General features: G+C 33.4%; 2 protein-coding genes across 2 annotated transcripts; both read right to left on the bottom strand.

Moving 5' to 3' along the window:
• Window positions 1–2,281: 2,281 nt before the first annotated feature.
• LOC127243159 (uncharacterized) lies at window positions 2,282–7,161 on the bottom strand. Its single transcript, XM_051263043.1, has 2 exons — window positions 6,392–7,161; window positions 2,282–3,967 (listed from the first exon to the last, which is right to left on the bottom strand). Exons 1-2 carry the CDS (start codon window positions 6,500–6,502, stop codon window positions 2,720–2,722), a joined length of 1,359 nt encoding a protein of 452 aa, XP_051119000.1. The 5' UTR covers window positions 6,503–7,161; the 3' UTR covers window positions 2,282–2,719.
• A 1,483-nt stretch (window positions 7,162–8,644) lies between these two features.
• LOC127243157 (puromycin-sensitive aminopeptidase) lies at window positions 8,645–17,356 on the bottom strand. Its single transcript, XM_051263041.1, has 34 exons — window positions 17,214–17,356; window positions 16,732–17,034; window positions 16,142–16,216; window positions 15,982–16,026; window positions 15,753–15,893; window positions 15,559–15,634; window positions 15,258–15,334; window positions 14,990–15,103; window positions 14,792–14,866; window positions 14,597–14,704; window positions 14,300–14,512; window positions 14,139–14,200; window positions 14,023–14,050; window positions 13,850–13,936; window positions 13,707–13,732; window positions 12,660–12,723; window positions 12,490–12,570; window positions 12,342–12,389; window positions 12,244–12,262; window positions 12,126–12,130; window positions 11,986–11,997; window positions 11,829–11,885; window positions 11,641–11,750; window positions 11,462–11,542; window positions 11,197–11,380; window positions 10,653–10,801; window positions 10,426–10,564; window positions 10,200–10,346; window positions 10,003–10,084; window positions 9,733–9,908; window positions 9,546–9,656; window positions 9,340–9,456; window positions 9,164–9,235; window positions 8,645–9,073 (listed from the first exon to the last, which is right to left on the bottom strand). The coding sequence occupies exons 2-34, from the start codon at window positions 16,822–16,824 to the stop codon at window positions 8,993–8,995; spliced, it is 2,955 nt and encodes a 984-aa protein (XP_051118998.1). The 5' UTR covers window positions 16,825–17,034; window positions 17,214–17,356; the 3' UTR covers window positions 8,645–8,992.
• Window positions 17,357–18,171: the final 815 nt, after the last annotated feature.

Below are 18,171 nucleotides of genomic sequence, written 5' to 3'. Positions count from 1 at the left end.
AATTAAATTTTCATTTAGTAATCCAACTTTGATACCAAAAGTTGGTGTATTTATTTAATTCCAACTGTTTTTAATCATTCATTTATTATTTTATTTTTTTTATGTAGTTAGTTATATATACAAATCAAGTTTCATTGCATCATAGTATTATTTCAAGCATAACAATAATGTTTTTGTTATGAAATAAATCAGTGAATCAAATTGAAATATTATTTGTAGCAATCAGTAGTCAACTTGGTAATAGGGTTGCAGTTGTACCAAGCAACTGCCTAAGTAATATATAAGAATGTGAACAATTAATGGAAAAATATTATGAGTCTTCCTTATTGAAAGGAAATCTATTTTTATTTTATTGTATTATGTCGTCTTATTAATTAGTAATGAATATTTTGATTGGAAGTAGTTTTACAAAGTCAGTCGTGATTTTAGGACAAGTGATGGAAGTGCATTTATTATGTATGTATTTATGCATGTAACTAAACAAATTTATTTACTAGACTTAAAAAATATTTTTCCATAATAATAATAATAATAATAAGCTCTCTCTCTCTTGACAATCCTAATTTTCAAGGGTACATACATTATACATACATACATATATATGTATATATTTGTATATCCCTAAAATATATGTTCATTGGAGCTAAATATTATAATATTATATTTATTGATTGTGAGATAAAATATAAATATTTTAAAAGAAAATGTATGAATAAAATAATGAAGTTAGATTTTTTGATCAATTAAATATGCAAGTATTGGTATATTTATAAATAAATATAATATTAAATGGTATAAGAATTATTTGTTTTAAATAATATATTTACTTTCATCAAGTTTAAGGGTTTTATTTACTTTTTTACATATTGATATTTGAATATTAATAGTAATTATTATATCAAAATATAATAAAAATTAAAAAGAAATTGTAAAAATATTTTAATTAGTGTGTTTGTAATCCTAAATGATGCAAAAAAGTGAATGACTATGAGAAGCAGAAACGTGTGGAGTATATATTTTGTGTACAAATAATTATAATTATAATTATTTTTCTTAAGGTTCAATCATTAATCTTTCAAGGCCACAAATAATTACTCTCTCTCTCTCTCTCTCTCTCTATATATATATATATATAATATATATATATCGAATTAGGCAATGTTAATATGGTTGGTCGCTTTTCTTGGGGTTGAGTTGCCAGACTTGACACAAATTCAAATAAGTCTCTCTATAATATACTGTTACTACACTTTCAAGAGGAAATTATTATTATTATTATTATTATTATTATTATCTTGCAGAGAGAGACACACCTAATTTGGCAGTGAGAAGGTCTCCTCATTAAATTCTTGCATTCAATGACATTAAATAGTGTAAATTAATGACATTAGAAATCATATATATATATATATATATATATACCCACTATACATATGCATACATTTCTCTCTCTCTCTCTCTCTAGATATATATATATATATAATATTTTTATGTGTGTGTGTGAACATAAGTAATTTAGTAGGATTTGGGAAACACAATTGATTGAAGAAAAAACAAAAATTATAAACATTTGATCATGAGTTCAATTTGTTTGGAGGTTTGGATTTTGAGTTGGGATTTGAATAGTAAAAATTTTGAATTTGAATAGTTGTATGATGTGATATAAATAGGTGTTGATGTGATGTTTTGAATGTAAAATTGATTTTTAGTATAATATAAAAAATGAAAAATAGGTGTTTGATTTGATGTTTTTGGGGGAAAAAAATTGGATGAATAGTAAAAGAAAAATCCAATCCCTCAAACAAGAATATGAGTTATTTTTATTTATGTCTCAATTTAATTTAGTATAATAGGAGTATTTTATAAAAAAATTAATTCAAAGTTAAAACCAAATAAACCCTATGTTCCAATATCCATTCATACATTTTTGTTATCTATCTATAATACTCATATAAGAATATTTAAAAAAATTCTAATCTTAAATCCTAATTCTCATCTTAGTATCTTTCTAAATAAAAAATTGATTGTTTCAACCTCATCCTCCAACTATTATTACAGAATAGAACATGCATCTTGTGTATTCTACAATAAAACATTCATGTTGATACTCTATTTTGTAATAAGAAATACTAAATATAATTTCATAAAAAATCATCGAAAAAAACCAAACCAAACCAAAACAAAAATTAAAAATTAAAAATTAAAAAATAATAATAGAGCCCTATTCACTCATTATCAACAACATTCATGTTTCTAAGAAGCCTTCTAGTCTGCTATCCTCTTGTAACTTTAGAATTAAGCCTACTTATTTTAAAGATACTTACACGAAAAAATGTCGAAAATGTGGCCTATCCCAATCCGATCCGATCCTAAAAGTATTTGCATTGATCTAAAAGATTAATTTACGATCACACAACACACGCGGCCCGGCCCTGTTCAAACAGGCCGGCGCAGCAATGTGAACAGGATGATCGATGGCATTAGCCGACATATAAAACTTCTCGATGCCTATCTTACATTATGAAATTACGTATGTCACCTAAAACATGCTTCTTTTAGGACAATATATTCATATTTAAGTGTACTAACCAGTCTGGTCGAGTCGAGTCCCCCATCTAGCTAGCTCAGCTCTATCAGTTTTGTCGTCAATAACAATCAGCCTGCAAAAATCTCTCTAAGTACCGAAGGGGATTCGAAACCCTGATGGTCTACCATGTAATTAACTCACTCCCGTCTCCATCATCGGGAAGAAAGACCAGTTCTTACAGGGGCTACCATCCTCTTTACGAACCTTCTCATTGACCCACCATTCCGACGACTCCATGCTTGGGTTGTCTGAATTCACATCGTCCACTTTCTCGAAGTTAAATTCTCTCGTAGATCCTAGAGTGATTGTCCTGTGCTTATGATGCCGTGGCTCTTTTCCATGATCAGTATGTTCTTCCGCGGGGATGTTATCTCCGGCAGGAGAGCAACTTGCATCATCATCGACCATTTCGGTTGTTTTACTTTCTTCTGTATGCTCGGCATTTCCTGTTAACTCCAGTGACGATTCGGTAAGAGTACCCTGTTTCTTTTCCACACATCGGATAACTTCTTCTTCAGTTATTTCGAAAGAAACTCTTCGGTTGTCTGCAGGTTCGTCATTCAGCAATGTGTTGGGTAGAGGTGCGACGTCTGAATTTTGACGGTTGAATATGGATGCGTTGCAAGTACTCGGCCAGGCAGCGTCCGGCGTCACAGCACCGGATCCCTGGCACGATTCACATTCCCGAATCACAATCTTATCAAGATCCAATAGCGTCGGAGGATTTCCAGTTTTGAACTCGAGGAAAAAGGGGTGAGCAGCAGTGAGGTCGCGGTCGGGGAAAGGTGAGGAGGTGCCCGAACCGGATATCCCCGAGCTTGGCGAGATCAGATGGCTGACCGGGCTACCCGGTTGAAGCTGATAGGATTGAAACTCATACTGGAAAAAAGGGTATCTCTGGACAGACTCACCATTCTGGAGGTTGGGTTCAAGGAGCCGAGCAAACGGCACCTCAGGCGAGGAAGGTGTAGTCAAGTGGACCGACTCTGGGGGAGGTGTGTAGGGGGCGGTGGATGGCTCAGTGGTGAAGGTTGAGAAGACGGGAGGAGAAACTAATTGGGGCTCGTGGGCGTAGGGGCCGATAGCAAAAATTGAGTGAGGACCACTGGGAGAATACATGTTGGCGGATACAGAGAGGGAGAGTAGGCCGGGAGGTGACTGGGTAGCAGAAGGGGGTTCAGATGGAAGGAAAGATGCTGGAGAGGAAGGAGGTGCGACAAAAGGTAGTGCTAGGGAAGGTGGCTGGGAGGGGTGATCGTTTGGAGGGGCCTCGGTCCCTGAAGCATTATTTTCGGGAGCAAGAACAGCATGTCCAATTCGCTTGTTTTTGCTCAACCCGAAACACCAGTAGATTCCCAGGCAGCTTCCCCATCTCCTTTTCTGCAAGACCACAAGCAAAAGAAATATGAAAATCATGAATCCCTGAGATGAAGCTCAAGCAGATAAAAAAGTACGGAAATTTGGAAAACTGAAGCCATAAAGTTAATAGCACAATGGGGAATCATAGAAGAGGAGACACAAATAATTCAGATTGATAAATAAGTCGAGTTTGTTTGCCTGAATAAGTGGTAAAGATCAATGCATATAAATGAAGGATTCTCCTGGAATATAATAAAGAATTCGTTCCAAGAATGCTTATGAAGTGAAACTGTTACAAGGCAGCAGCAACCGCCTCAAGAGCATCATAGAGTAGGTAGCCAGGAATAAATATTTTTGGTAGTTATTTGGCTTCGGCTTGGGTGAGGATTCTCCCCTGAGACACACTATTCATTTTCTTTCGTTGAATAAAAGTCCATTGCTTGATTACACTACCCCATGAAAAACACATAGCAGACAATGAAATTTCTTTTATCCATATATTTAGTTATTTCTAACCAAAACTAACAACTAACATCAATTACTCTGGGCATAGAACAAATATTGCAAGAAATTCCAGCATTAATGGTTGAGAGCTACAGGTTACAATGTACCTTTTAGATTGTTGTAGTGGACACTGACATAGTTAATTATATCTGAAACAGATTTCAGCTTTTTAGAAAGCAGAGGATGGGATGCAAGTGATTAATTTATTATGATGAGTTTTCGTTTTCAGTTTTTCAATCAATAGTATTCAATCCTGTGAGACAATACAATAACATGTTATTAAGGAAATTTAGCCTAATAAAATTACCACAAATTGGCTTCTACTATTCTAAAAGACAAGAACAGTCTATCGAAGGATATTGGCCAAACATCAGAAAATTTATAAATACTTTTGTACTTTTTTTATTCCACGAATTCTTAAAGAAGTGGCGTCTGCAGCGCAATAACAGTTATGAGGAAAATTCTTTGATATGTCACCCACCCTGCGGATGAATCATAACTACATTTTGTTCTTCTAATAATATGTGCTAATTCTTTTCTAGCAAGAAAGACTTTTTGCATAATCGAAATCCTTGATTGCTTTTTTCATTTGAACAAAGGATAGCTAAAAAAATTTATTCTCTATTTCACTCCCCACTAAGTGTGTGCACAGATTAACGATCATGCAAACTGAGTGTATCACAAGATTTAAAGCTTTCGACGAACAAGAATGGAGAAGACTTTCACACCAGATGCATTTATATGAACTACATCTATTGCACAATTTGCAGTCTACATAGCATTTCAACATTCAAAAGAAAAGGAACAACATGATCAAACAGAAAAGACATGCCCGGAAATCTGCAACAACTATTCTCTTTGATTAAATATACACTTCAAATCCTTATTATGAATATTAGCAGCATCGTACCTAAAAAGTAACGTCCCCAGCTTTAGGAAACAATATAAATCAATTAATGTTGCAAATACCATTCATTGAGAGGCGGCCTAGAAGAGAAAACTATACAACCTAACCTCATCGACACCAATAAATATCAATCAATGTCTGGCACAGTAAAATGAAGACACGACCCTCAAGGAAAAAGTGTTGTGATTAAAATAAGGTGTTGAATAATAATTAATTATTTAACCACCATTTGAGCATTATGTTCTCTATATCCAAGAAAAATTAATCATTTATAACCATAAAGTATTCCAAAAAGTAATCAACATCTAAGTGTGAAAAAGGCTGCTTAAAGGGGATCATAATGGACTAACAAACTACAACGCAGAAAGTAGGACGGCAAAGTCATGATCCACTGAAACTTTTTTCGTTTTTGTATGATTGTTTCTAGATCCAACAACAACTTTCTAAGAATAAAGGATTGGGTGCTCCATACACTGATTATCCAACCTTTTGAACGCTAAATTCGACTTTTCCCCATTGCACCTAATAATTAAAGCAGAAACAATTGGCTATCAAGAATCAAGAACAGATAATAATCCATTTTTGTTTGTGAAATTTTATATATCAGTTGGAAGAGCCCTGCACACCAAAAATGAAGATCCATATAATCAAGCCATTCCCAGAAAAAGAGTTCCTAGACAAGGAAATCTATTTTCTCTTCAATATTCAACCTTAAAAAAGTTAAATTGCATAGAAAAACACATCAGATCAAAGATGAAAAAAACAACTCCTTCAAATAAAAGACAAAAGAGCAATTAAGCCATCAGATCTCCAATCTCAAGAAAAACGCTTACAAGAAAAAGCACCGAAAACTACGTGAATTCTACAAAAAAAAAAAACTTCTGAAGTAACGAAACAAACAAACAAACAAACAAAATTGACTAACAAAAAAACAAAATTTCAGCAATAATTACTCCAAAAAAACACCAGAGGCAGATCAAACATCAAAATCACATCAAAATTTAAAAAAACTTCGGACAAGGAAAATCTCATACCCGAGCTGAAGGTTGAGCACCGCGATTCTCCACTGACGCGATTGCAGTCGCCGCAGCGTTGATCGTTTCCATCGCGTGCGCGTCGCCTCCATTCCCTCCAACTCTTCTCATCGTTTACTCAATCAACCAAATCAAAATCAAACACAAACCTCATCCATGGAAAAATCACAGCAGCAACAGCAGCAGCAGCACCACCGACCGACGAAAAAACTCGTACGCGCTTATTCCAAAATCAGGCGAGCAAGAGAGGAGCAATAAAAACAGCATGCGGCGGTGGAGAGACACACATCAGCCTCCACCAAGCCCAAAATTGCTCAAAATATACTTTTCTTTCTTCTTCTTCTTCGTCTTCTTCGATTCGTAGGTCAAACACGCAAACGACTCAAAAAGAAATCGACTTTATTAATGCTTTGATTATTAATTAATTAATTAATTGATTTATTTATTTTCTTATGTAACTCACCCTTGCATTCTTATAGTTATGATCTTGCACGGAGTTACGAAATCACCCCTTTCCACTTGTTACACCAGTTGAATAAAATGGAAGGGTAGATTTGTACTTTCGGTTAGAGCGGGACCTTGCTTTGCAATAGTAATCGTTTTTAATTAATTAATTAATTAATTAAATTAAATAAAAGTGCGCACGTGTGGGTGTCTGTGGGCTTTCGTGCGCACCCACGGCGTAGAGTTGGACCCCACAGTGAAAATTCGCTCGCTTTACCCGTTGCCAATGCTAACTTGCACGGTTGCTTATAAATATCACCAACACCTAACAAAACAAGTCTCTAATCAATAATATAAATAAATAAATATAAATTAAAGTCTTAATAACACGTGGCTTCCGGGAAATAACGGGGTGGCTTACTTGTATTGACGTTTTTTTTTTTTTTTAATTTTTTTTTTCTTTTAATATTTTATTGAAAACTAGATTCACTAACATTTTAGTAAAAAATGTATTTTAACAATAAACAATATAAAAGAAAAAAGAAAGTAAATCATTTACTGTAAACACTAGATGATAATTTACGAGGATTATGATTTGATAAATCAATTAGGATCCGGTGCCGATGAATATTAGTTCAACACTTTGCTCAATACTTAAAAATTATAATAATTATTAAGATTACTAATTAGGATTCCACATCATAAAAAAAAAAAAAAAAGTTATAAATTTATAAAATTTAAAATATAATTAAACGTTACCGAAATTAAAAAATTATAAATGAGACCAACTAAAATAAAAAAATATGACATAATAAATAGAACGAAGAAAATATATATTATGTATATTACCACAAATTTATAATTTATATAAATTTTAATGTATAATTTAATAGATATAGGATGTGTTTGTTTTATATTTCAAATTCAAAACTACTCTTTCTCAATTCTATTACCAGATAAATTCATAGGCTTTTGTCCATGCCTTTGAAAGGTTCATTTGCTTGGATGTGCTTATGGTTTACTTGTAATTATATATATATATATATATATATATAAGAATAATAATAATATGAACAAATTCTTTGGTTTTTTTATTTATTATTTATTATACTTATTTTGGCATTACACATTCTATAATTAAAAATACATTATTCCACAAAAATTAAAATACCTAATACAAAACCATATCTTCCATGTAAACAAGTCCAAATCTAAAAATCTAAGGTTTGTTTAGATAGAAGTTTTTGGAGATTTGTGGATATTTGAAAAAAAAAAAAAAAGTAAAAAAATTAGTACTTATTTGATGTTTTGTAAAAGAAAAATGCATTTAATGTGATATTTTTTAAAAAATAAATAAGTATCAAACAGAGCCTTAAATCACAATCCAAATAAAGTACTTATTTTATTTCAAATTCGTCCAACAACCTTAACAACAAACACCATAAAATCAATCAACTAACTACTCTTTACTTTAGTAGTCCTTCTTCCCTTACATGGCAGCCTTTCATGCCAACATCTGTCTCTAATTCAATTCAATACTTCTTCATATATATATATATATATATATATATGAAATTAATATTGCTAATCATTCACATTTAACCTATAAATGAATTGTCTGGATTATTTTATTGTTAAAACTTTGCAATCAGTTTCAAAAGGAAAAAAAAAAAATAGATTGTGTTTTCTGTGAATTTTACGATAAATTTTTACTATTCAAATTCTTTTTTTCCTATAAAAATATAATATGAAACAATTACTTTTCGTTTTTATATTATACTATAAATTTATTTTACATTCAAAACAATATGAAACAATTACTTTTCTTTTTTATATTATACTACAAATTTATTTTACATTCAAAACGTTACATCATCTATTTATATATCACATCAAACAATTATTCAAATTCAAACTTTTTACTATTAAAATTCAAACTCAAAAATTAAAACCCACTAACAAACACACCCTAAAATTAAATTTAAGAGCAAAATCCAGTATAATGTCCAAAAAGGATATGATCAAAAGTAAATAAATCGATAGTTTGTGAACCTGAAAACATCAGCAGCAGACCAAAGTAGGTTCTGAACTCAGAAATAAGTCCTTCTCTTTTATTGTGTTGATCTTTTGCCTGTAGGAAGAAGCAGAAGAAAGAGCTCAGGCAGCTAAGCTTTTCGATGCAATCTCGTACACGTTTTCCGAAAGTCCGTTCGCAGACAGGATCATTTCGAGTTGCGCCTGCCACAGAAAAGAGCGTGCATTAATCCCAAGCGAGCAAGGAGTGAAATGCAAATAGCGTTATAGACAGATGGCACTAATGAACGTTACCTTCGCAAGAGTTTGGCGTGTTTCATCATATCGCTTCCACCGAGAGAATGCCGAGACCATCCTCGAGGCCACCTGTAGTTCGACGGTCGTGATTAGGAATTGTAAGTGATGAAGCAGTGACAGAGAATATGAAATATTAGTATGCGGAAAAGCTGGAGCTTAGTTGTTAAAAAGACCTGAGGATTCAGCCGGTCGAGCTGCACCACTAGCTCGCCTAAAAATTTGTAGCCCGATCCGTCTTTGGCGTGGAAGTTAACTGGAGATCCGCAGAATCCTCCAACGAGTGCATAGACCTGTGAAAATTTCATAACATTCGACGGTGTTACTCCCGGCCTAAAATCTATGTCAATATAGAGGGAGGTTTGAAGTGGTTGTTGCAGACCTTATTGGGATTGCGTATGTCAAAGGCAGGATGTTCAAGGAGTTGACGCACATTCTCGACATTCCCGGGGATGTCTGACATTGCTTGGAGCGAAAACCACTTGTTGACAACCTGGATGGACATAGAAAATTCTAGTTCAGGACAGTTTTTGAGAAAGATTTCAGACGTGAGATGCGAGAAAGCATACCAAGTAGTTGTGCTGCCACTTGTTGTAGAAATCAGCCAAAACTTCATCGCGTACAGGGCCAGGTTGCTGTTCGAGAGCAATCAGAGCTGCAAACTGCTCGGTCATATTTGTGGCGTTTTTATATTCATTCAAAATGAGCTCAGTAATCTCTGCATCTTCAATTGAGCCAAGATATGCTGAAAAGTTGAACCAATTGAGATTTAATTCGGCAAACACAACGGTTATGTCTGAATTCAAGGGTATAAATAAGAAATGGCTCTTTAAGTTTACCAAGGGCGATATTTTTCAGAGCACGTCTAGCCATATTTTCGTGGTTGAACTCGTATTTCTCAGAGCTCCTATTGTTTTGCACCTAAGAAAGCACAAGCAAGAAACTAAAGTTAAACAAACAAGGGATGGAGGATTCTTTTTTTTTTTTTCTTTTTTCTTTTTCAAGTCTATAAAGAAGTCAGAAGAAACAGACGCACAGTAGCCAGAAGTTCAGCTTTCAATTCAAAAGCAAGTTGCTTCCTGATGAATTTTCTGACAGCATGAACAGCATCAGGGTCAGCGACTTCCATGATGTCCATGATTTCGCCAATGTTAGGCAGAGTTAATGCCTTTGCAATGAATTCCTGAATAACATTGGAAATTTAAGAAAATATAGCACACGCATATATACTTCTTACGAAATGTAAGTAAAAGTATGCACACCTTATCTAAGGATGTGTCGCAAAGAATACTTTTAACTCCAAGTACGAACTGCGGATTCAGAGTCAATGGCTTCTTCTGCTGAAAATCCGACACTAGGCTCAGCATCAATTTTCTTGCCAATATCTGCCCCGCCTCCCAACTAAAATATTACAAAAAATAATGTTTTTAAGATTCTTGTTCTATGAATATTTTCTTGGCCACTGATGTCTCTTGTCAATATTCCATACCGATTAAATTCATCAGAATCATTAGCAAGGAGGAAATATAGATCAGCCTCAGTTATGTCAGAATCCATTCGGACTGGAGCACTGTATCCCCTAAGTATAGACGGCACCGGGCGTTCATCGACGTCATTGAACACAAACTCTTCTTCTTTCTGCTTGAGAAAAACGAATACCAGATTGGTGAAAATTTGAGACAATAACAAGTGGGCATTGATTAAGAATTCATTCACAATTAAACCAAATCCTCCAGGGGAAAACTGTTTCGATGTTATTCATACATCAAGATCAAAAAAGGATTAGAGCCAATTAGCCACTTGAAAGTATTAAAACAGTTCGGTTTAAAGAGAAAATATAGTAAAAAAATGGCCTGTATGGAGGAAACTTTTCGCAAGCTGCACATAACTTACTTTGGAAAACTACATATAGACATGCTGCATTTCTGCTCCTATTTGATGCTTTTTCCAGAGACATACACTAAATGTCCAGTAGCTAAAACCCACACATGAAGAATCCCATGAAATTGAAAGTAATCAAATTTATAACTAACCTTTGTCACTTTGAGAACTGTAGAGAAGACTGGTTGGCCATTGCTTCCAAGACTATCCAACTTCCCGTCATGGTAAACAGAGGAAAGAGGCATGTCACGTCCAGAAGAGCCAAGTAGACCAATAGCTACAGGAATAAACATCGGCTCTTTTACAGGCTGCCCGGGGGTGGGTGGAATTTCTTGGCTGGGAAAGAAAAAAGAGTTAAACGTCCAATACAGAAGAAAAAAACTAACTTAAAAGGAGAAACCAAGACAGGATTTTCACCTAAACTTGAGAGAGTAAGTCTTGTCTTTATCATTATAGGATGTAACAACCTTCAGACGAGGTGTCCCAGCTTGAGAGTACCTGCATTATTTATTCGAATAAACATAAACAAAAACAAAAAAGGAACTAGAAGCACCAAAGTCAAGCATCGAAGAGTTAAAGCAAGATTGAGAACATACCATAACAAGAAATTTGAAAAATCAGCACCATTTGCATCCCTCATTGCAGCAAAGAAGTCCTCACATGTCACGGCTTGTCCATCATGCCTTTTGAAGTATAGATCCATGCCCTAAAAAGGTGGAAGGAACAAAGTAACGATAAAATATATCAAGTTGGAAAGCACAACAACAGATATTTTTTTAGATACCTTCCTGAATCCGGAGGCACCCAACAAAGTTTTGTACATTCTCACCACTTCAGCTCCCTGATAAAAAAAGAAATCAGATATCAGTAATATAGTTTCCGTTTAGCATTGAATACACAGCTTCATTCAAAAACAAGAAGAAACAAAGTACAAGGCCAACCTTTTCGTACACCTGTCACAATGAGGAAAACAAACAAGAAGGCTCTGTTAGTGACTTATCCATATAGGTCAAAGATGCTCCTGGAAAGTAAACTACTACAACGAAAAATTAAAAAATGTGATTGAAATCTAGGAGCATACCGTTACTGCAGTTGAGTGCAAGCATGAGTTCCATAGCAGGATTTTGGTAGAAATAACAATGAACAAACATCATCAATCAGAAACCGAGGAAAATAAAAAATTAACGGAAAGAACATACCTGTGTAGAAGTTATCCATCTGTCAAAAATAAATAAATAAATGTTAGCATGCAAACAATCAACGACCAAATAGCCATTTAGAGATAAGTGTGTTTGACCTTAATGTATGAGTGAGGTCTAACGGGATGAGCCATAGGACCAGCATCCTGAAAATTTGGCAGAAGAGTTATGTTTCAAGAAACCAAGGAAAATGAAGCTATCACGTATCAATAAAGATAGAGGTGAAACTGGCATGATTATACAAACCTGAGGAAACTGATAACTTCTAAGAGTTGCAACATCAGCTATTCGTTTTACAGCACGGCTTCCCATATCAGACGAAAATTCCTGGAAATAAAGACCCATGAGATTTTAATGTCTCTCTGTCCTAATGCAAAATTTTTTAAGACAATTCTAGTATGAATTGCCTAATCTACCTGATCCCGGAAAACAGTGAGACCTTCCTTTAAGCTAAGCTGGAACCAATCGCGGCATGTCACTCTAGAATGTGCTCAGAGAGCAATTAATCATTCATGGATCAATTCAAAACAAAATTATCATACAAATAAATTGAATATAAATAACTTCCTAATATAATGGAGCCATCTTGAAAACTTGCTGCCATTTCAAGGTCACAAAACCTAACTTATGTTGGGGAAGCTAGCAGAAAGTTTGGAAGTGCCAACTACAGTAAGAATTTACAATATTTTTTGGATCGCCACACTTGGGCTTTTTAAATATTAAATCTATGGATCCAAAATATTCTTTCATCAATAATAACCTGCTTATTATTTCCGACTTTTTCCTAGTAAAAATTTTGAATTTGAATAGTTGTATGATGTGATATAAATAGGTGTTGATGTGATATTTTGAATGTAAAATTGATTTTTAGTATGATATAAAAAACGAAAAATAGGTGTTTGATTTGATATTTTGGGGGGAGGGGAAATGGGATGAATAGTGTATTTAAAATCCAATCCTCCAAACAAACAAAAATAGTTTATGCTTTAGAAATGCTAAAATCCAATCCCCCAAACAAACAAAAATAATTGTACATTGGATTCAAATTTTATTATATTCATATTAAGTTAAGATTAGTTATTTGTTTATCTCAAAAAAAACAAAAATTATGCTTTAGAAATGCTAAATTAGTTTAAAATCTTTTAAAAGAGAATTATTTTTTGTTCCAAAATTGATTATCTATATGCATAAAAAATGAATTTTACACAACTATTCTGATGAAAATAGTAATTTACAATTGGAAAAAGAAAAGAGAGCATTCTGAAGTATTTGTACTGCGAAAGCAAATAAATTAGCCTTTTGACATTTGATCATTCTTAGTGACATATTCAGATACAAACAATTCTACCCACACATAACATATTTTTGGTCAATGGTCTATATTTCAGTAACTCATAAAGTAAAGACTACAATAAGGGAACGAAAGCTTCATTTTAACAGATTACATAAATAAGTTTGCTAACCTGTTTCCTGTCCAGTTGTGAAAATACTGCAAATTCAGACATGAAAACAATATTATATAAGTAAAACTTGCAGGGGAGTTTACGAAATTGTTAAAAGTAAATCCAACAGTTCAATTGCACAACCCATGCAAACTGTGGCTCACCTCATGCCCAATCACACCCAAAATAGCAGCATAATCTCCATCAGTTGCTGTTTCTGGAGATGCCAAGACGAGCTTCGAATTGAATATCTACCAAAACAAATGTTTAATTTAGTAATATAAGGTACAAACTTGCACCATATGTAAGAGTATAATGATTTCAAATTTCAACATACATTCAAGCTCTTATTTTCCATAGCACCCCTGTCAATCAGAATAAACCAAATTTTCATTAGTATCCTTATGTTTTGGTGTATGAAAATAGCCATCAAAGGAATGAATAGAAACTAACATGTTAAAATCAGGAACAACCACTATGTTGAATAAGTCCAGGTCATATTCGAGCCCAAACACCTAATTAACACAAGCAAAGAAATAAAGAATTATATCCAGTGTGAGTTGTATCTTCAGATGAGAAATAATGAAACAATTAAAGAATGTAGAGATGGTTACATCTTCATCCCATTTCATAGCAGCTTTCAAAGAGTACATGGCATGCCCCGTCTTAGGCAGGTCTTCCGCAGGGGTCCAGATTCGGAGTTGGACCTCTCGACCAGAACGTGTCACAAAAGTATCATCTCTACTCTCCAATTGTCCAGCAACTAACGCAAAAAGATAACATGGTTTCACAAAGGGATCCTCCCATACAGCAAAATGCTTGTTTCCCTGCATTTGGATATCAAAACATTAGTCAGGTAAGATTTTGCATGAACAAAAACGAATCTGAAAATAAAAATAAAATCACATCACCTCGATCTCTCCTTGCGCTACAAGGTTCCCGTTGGATAATAACACAGGGTATAGAGACTTATCTGCTTCAATGCGGCAGGTGTATTTTGCCATTATATCAGGTCGATCCTAACATTGCAAGACACACGTCAGCTATAAAACCTTCACAGGAGACGAGACTAAACCCAACAGTAGTAGTGACATAATATACAATACCTGATAGAATGTAATTTTTCGGAATCCCTCTGCTTCGCACTGTGTGCAGAAGTTCCCTGATGACTTGTAGAGCCCCTGCATTCAAAAATATGCAAACTCAAAAAACATAAGTTAAAAGAATCAATAGAGTATAGATAATTCCCAAATTAGCACATCACTACTTGAATGATGTCGAGTGAATGTAAAATCTGGCCAGACCTCCAAAGATGTGTTCTTCTGCGGGTAGATTTCAGTGACTATTTCCAGCGTAAATTTACCACTTGGCGGTGAAGACACTCTCAAGTGGCGTGAGTCCACAACATATCCATCTTCCTGCAATAAATATGCTCACACCATCAGGCTAGATAACCTCAAACTACAAGAAATTAAATTATAATTATATGTAAAAACTGTCACGTCTTTACAGCACTTTGATATTAATAGCTCTTGTCTATGAATAATAGAAAGAATATGAGTATCAAGCTACCTGGAGTTCGTTCCCATTGACCTTTATCGAAAGCAATTTCAAGTCTGATCCATCCAAGACTAAAGGTGAATCACAACCTGTCCATAATGACCATTCAATACAGGATATTGATCAGAAACTAATATCGAAAATAAAGAATAGTAATAATAAATAAAATAAAATAATTTAAAAAAATATCATGCTACATGAAGACAGTCTATCATCAACACCAAAACCCAATAATAATTTAGCCAACAGATCTTTTACAAACAAGATTTTTTCTCAAAAATATCTTTGTAGCACAAGAAGAATTAGTAGATACCTTCAACTCTTGGATAGACAACTATTTTGGAAGAAACAATTGTTTTCTCCTCTCCCAATGCAAAGTGCAAATCCACCTAAGAAACAAACACACTTTCAAGATTAGCAGCAGCAAGCTACATAGTTTTAAAAAGTATAAAGCATCTCCTGAAGAGTTAGAAGTATTTGATCTATAATAAAGTGTTGTGAAATTACCGATTCAAAGAAATAATCAGGTTGCTTATAATCCTTTAGAAAGATCTCTGTTGGTTTATCCATCTTAGGTTCTTCGACTTTCTTTGGTGATGATTCTGTTGCCACTGAACAAATTAACTTCCTTCCCGTATTTGTCTCCTTCTACAAAACATTTAAAGTATGAGAAAACATTTAAAGTGCAACAACTAATGAAAGCAGCAATAAGCCACTAGATACAGAAAGTACTTACAAGTAATGGGTAATATGGCAACTGAAATCTTCTCCAACTTGTAATCTAGTGGCAAGAATCAACTGATAAATGTTAGAGACCAAGTGTAGAAAAAAATGTTAATACAAATAGGAAATGTTTATTTCAAAAGACATAATGTGGAAAAGTAAAACATACAAACCTCAGCTCTATAAGATTGCCTATATCTACAAATGTTATTTGCTGAGCGTCCCCTAACACAATAACTTGAGCGCAGCTGAAAATGGGATCAGATACCTTAGATAAACAAATTGCAACGCTACTAACCTAACATCAAGCAAAACCCCATCTAAAATGCAAAAGAAACGTCTGGTTTGAGCTACCAAACAAACCATTAGTACCAACAACATTGTGAACTTACAGCACAAACTATAGGGAAAAATTAAATGAAAATCCAGTTTGATCAAGTCTCAAAATTACTAAATTCTAGATCCAATTACTATGGAATCAGATTCAGAACCATCAAGATTCAAGAATCAAATAATGTGAAACATTTTAACTTCAATTATCCAAAAGTTTCCAGACTCTAATTCACACGTTTGGTAACCTGATATGCAAAAAAACAAACTATTGACATTTTTTAAAATAATGGAATTTTGAGTAAACAATAAACATTAAGACCAAATAAAAACAAATCCTATATTTGATCCACAACCTTTTAATACAGGAAGAACGAATACGGGAGAAAGAACTGAAAGCGTAAACCCTAAATATGTGAAAAAGAGCATTCACCGGTGCAGAGGCGACCAAACCCTTGAGGCAAGCTTTTGAAAAGCTCGAACCACTGCAGGGCAGAATCAATCGAGACATCCTAGAACTATGCATTAACTCCAACACAATCTATTAAAGATTACAAAACCATAACTAAAATCCTTGCGCAATCTTCCAATTAACAAGATTCATCAATCTTGGATGAAAACAAACAGAGGAAATGACCAAACCCAATAGAACTTCAATAAAGAGGCTTGAAGCGGCGAAAGTGTAGAAAGGCCGGGGCTAAAATGGAGAGCGACTGAACGGGGTGTCTTATGAGAGCTGTGTAGGATAATGGATAATTCAAACTGTTGGTCGAAAAAAATCCAAGTATACATATATATGTATATATCTACACATACATACATACATATATACATACAACTCCCAGATAGCCGAAAACCAGAATTCTGTTTTCCGAAAAGAAAAAAAAGTATTGACGATGAAGCGCTGCGATTTACCTTGTTTTGACAGCGACAACGGAGGATCTGAGGTGATGATAAGACAGAAAACGAAGAAGATCGATCGATCGATTATGAAGAGAAACCTAGGAGTGAAGTGATGAATGAAGCTTCTAGAACAGTGTGCCCCTCAGCCATCCCTCTTTATTCTATATATATATAGGGAAAAAAATAGTCACACGTTTAGATATCTTTTCGTAGATATTTATGGTTTTTTATTTTATCTAAAGATTAAATAAAATTTAATACAAGCTAAAACATATTAAAAAAAATTAGTAAAATATTTGTATTCATTTCTTAAAAAAATTAAATTAATTTTCTATATTATTTGATTGTTGTAAAATTCTATAGAAATATGTTACGATTTTTGTATGAAATATTATAGCTAAATTATTTTTAATTTATTTTTTTGAAAAAAAAAAATCACTATTTTTGATGGGTTTAATTAATTATCCTTAACTTTGGGCCTTGCATGATTTAATCCTTTTTCTGTGGCCCGAACAATTAGGCCTTAAGGACTTCTTAGCCGGACCATAAATTTATTATAATGAAAATAATATCTTAAGTGTCGTTTTTAGAATATTTTATAGAATATTTTAAATAAAATTAAATATATATATATATTATTTAGATGGGTAAGCCTCTGTTATATATAGAATTATGTCAAAAAGTATAAAATATATTATTTTTAGTTTATTTTTTTTATAATAAATATTTGTAATTTTTATTTTTATTTTTTAACTTTTGTATTAAATATTTTTTATTTTTATAATTATTTTTTAGAATCACAATTGAAAAAAATAGTACCAAATAACATATCGATAGTATAAAAATTATCCAAAATTAATATCTAAACAAAACCTTAAACTATCATTGTATCATTGGATACTTCTAGCGGGGCTTGTTAAAGGTGTTATTATTATTATTGATTGATTGAGTTTGTGAGGTGTTTAATCAA

This window comes from Andrographis paniculata, unplaced genomic scaffold (genome assembly GCF_009805555.1).
Source record: "Andrographis paniculata isolate CXL003 unplaced genomic scaffold, ASM980555v1 Contig95END, whole genome shotgun sequence".
NCBI classification, from domain to species: Eukaryota; Viridiplantae; Streptophyta; class Magnoliopsida; order Lamiales; family Acanthaceae; genus Andrographis; species Andrographis paniculata.
Note: the sequence above shows the minus strand (reverse complement) of the source record. Positions and strands in the feature narration are given on the sequence as shown.

What these genes read in the sequence shown, in the direction of transcription:
- LOC127243159 (XM_051263043.1), bottom strand. Translation starts at nt 6,502, where the DNA reads ATGAGAAGAGTTGGAGGGAATGGAGGCGACGCGCACGCGATGGAAACG. An exon ending in GTGCTCAACCTTCAGCTCGG is followed by an intron (nt 3,968 to 6,391) that starts GTATGAGATTTT and finishes GTGGTCTTGCAG; the next exon opens with AAAAGGAGATGGGGAAGCTG.
- LOC127243157 (XM_051263041.1), bottom strand. Translation starts at nt 16,824, where the DNA reads ATGCATAGTTCTAGGATGTCTCGATTGATTCTGCCCTGCAGTGGTTCG. An exon ending in GGCAATCTTATAGAGCTGAG is followed by an intron (nt 16,027 to 16,141) that starts GTTTGTATGTTT and finishes TCTTGCCACTAG; the next exon opens with ATTACAAGTTGGAGAAGATT. An exon ending in GCGACACATCCTTAGATAAG is followed by an intron (nt 10,347 to 10,425) that starts GTGTGCATACTT and finishes AATGTTATTCAG; the next exon opens with GAATTCATTGCAAAGGCATT.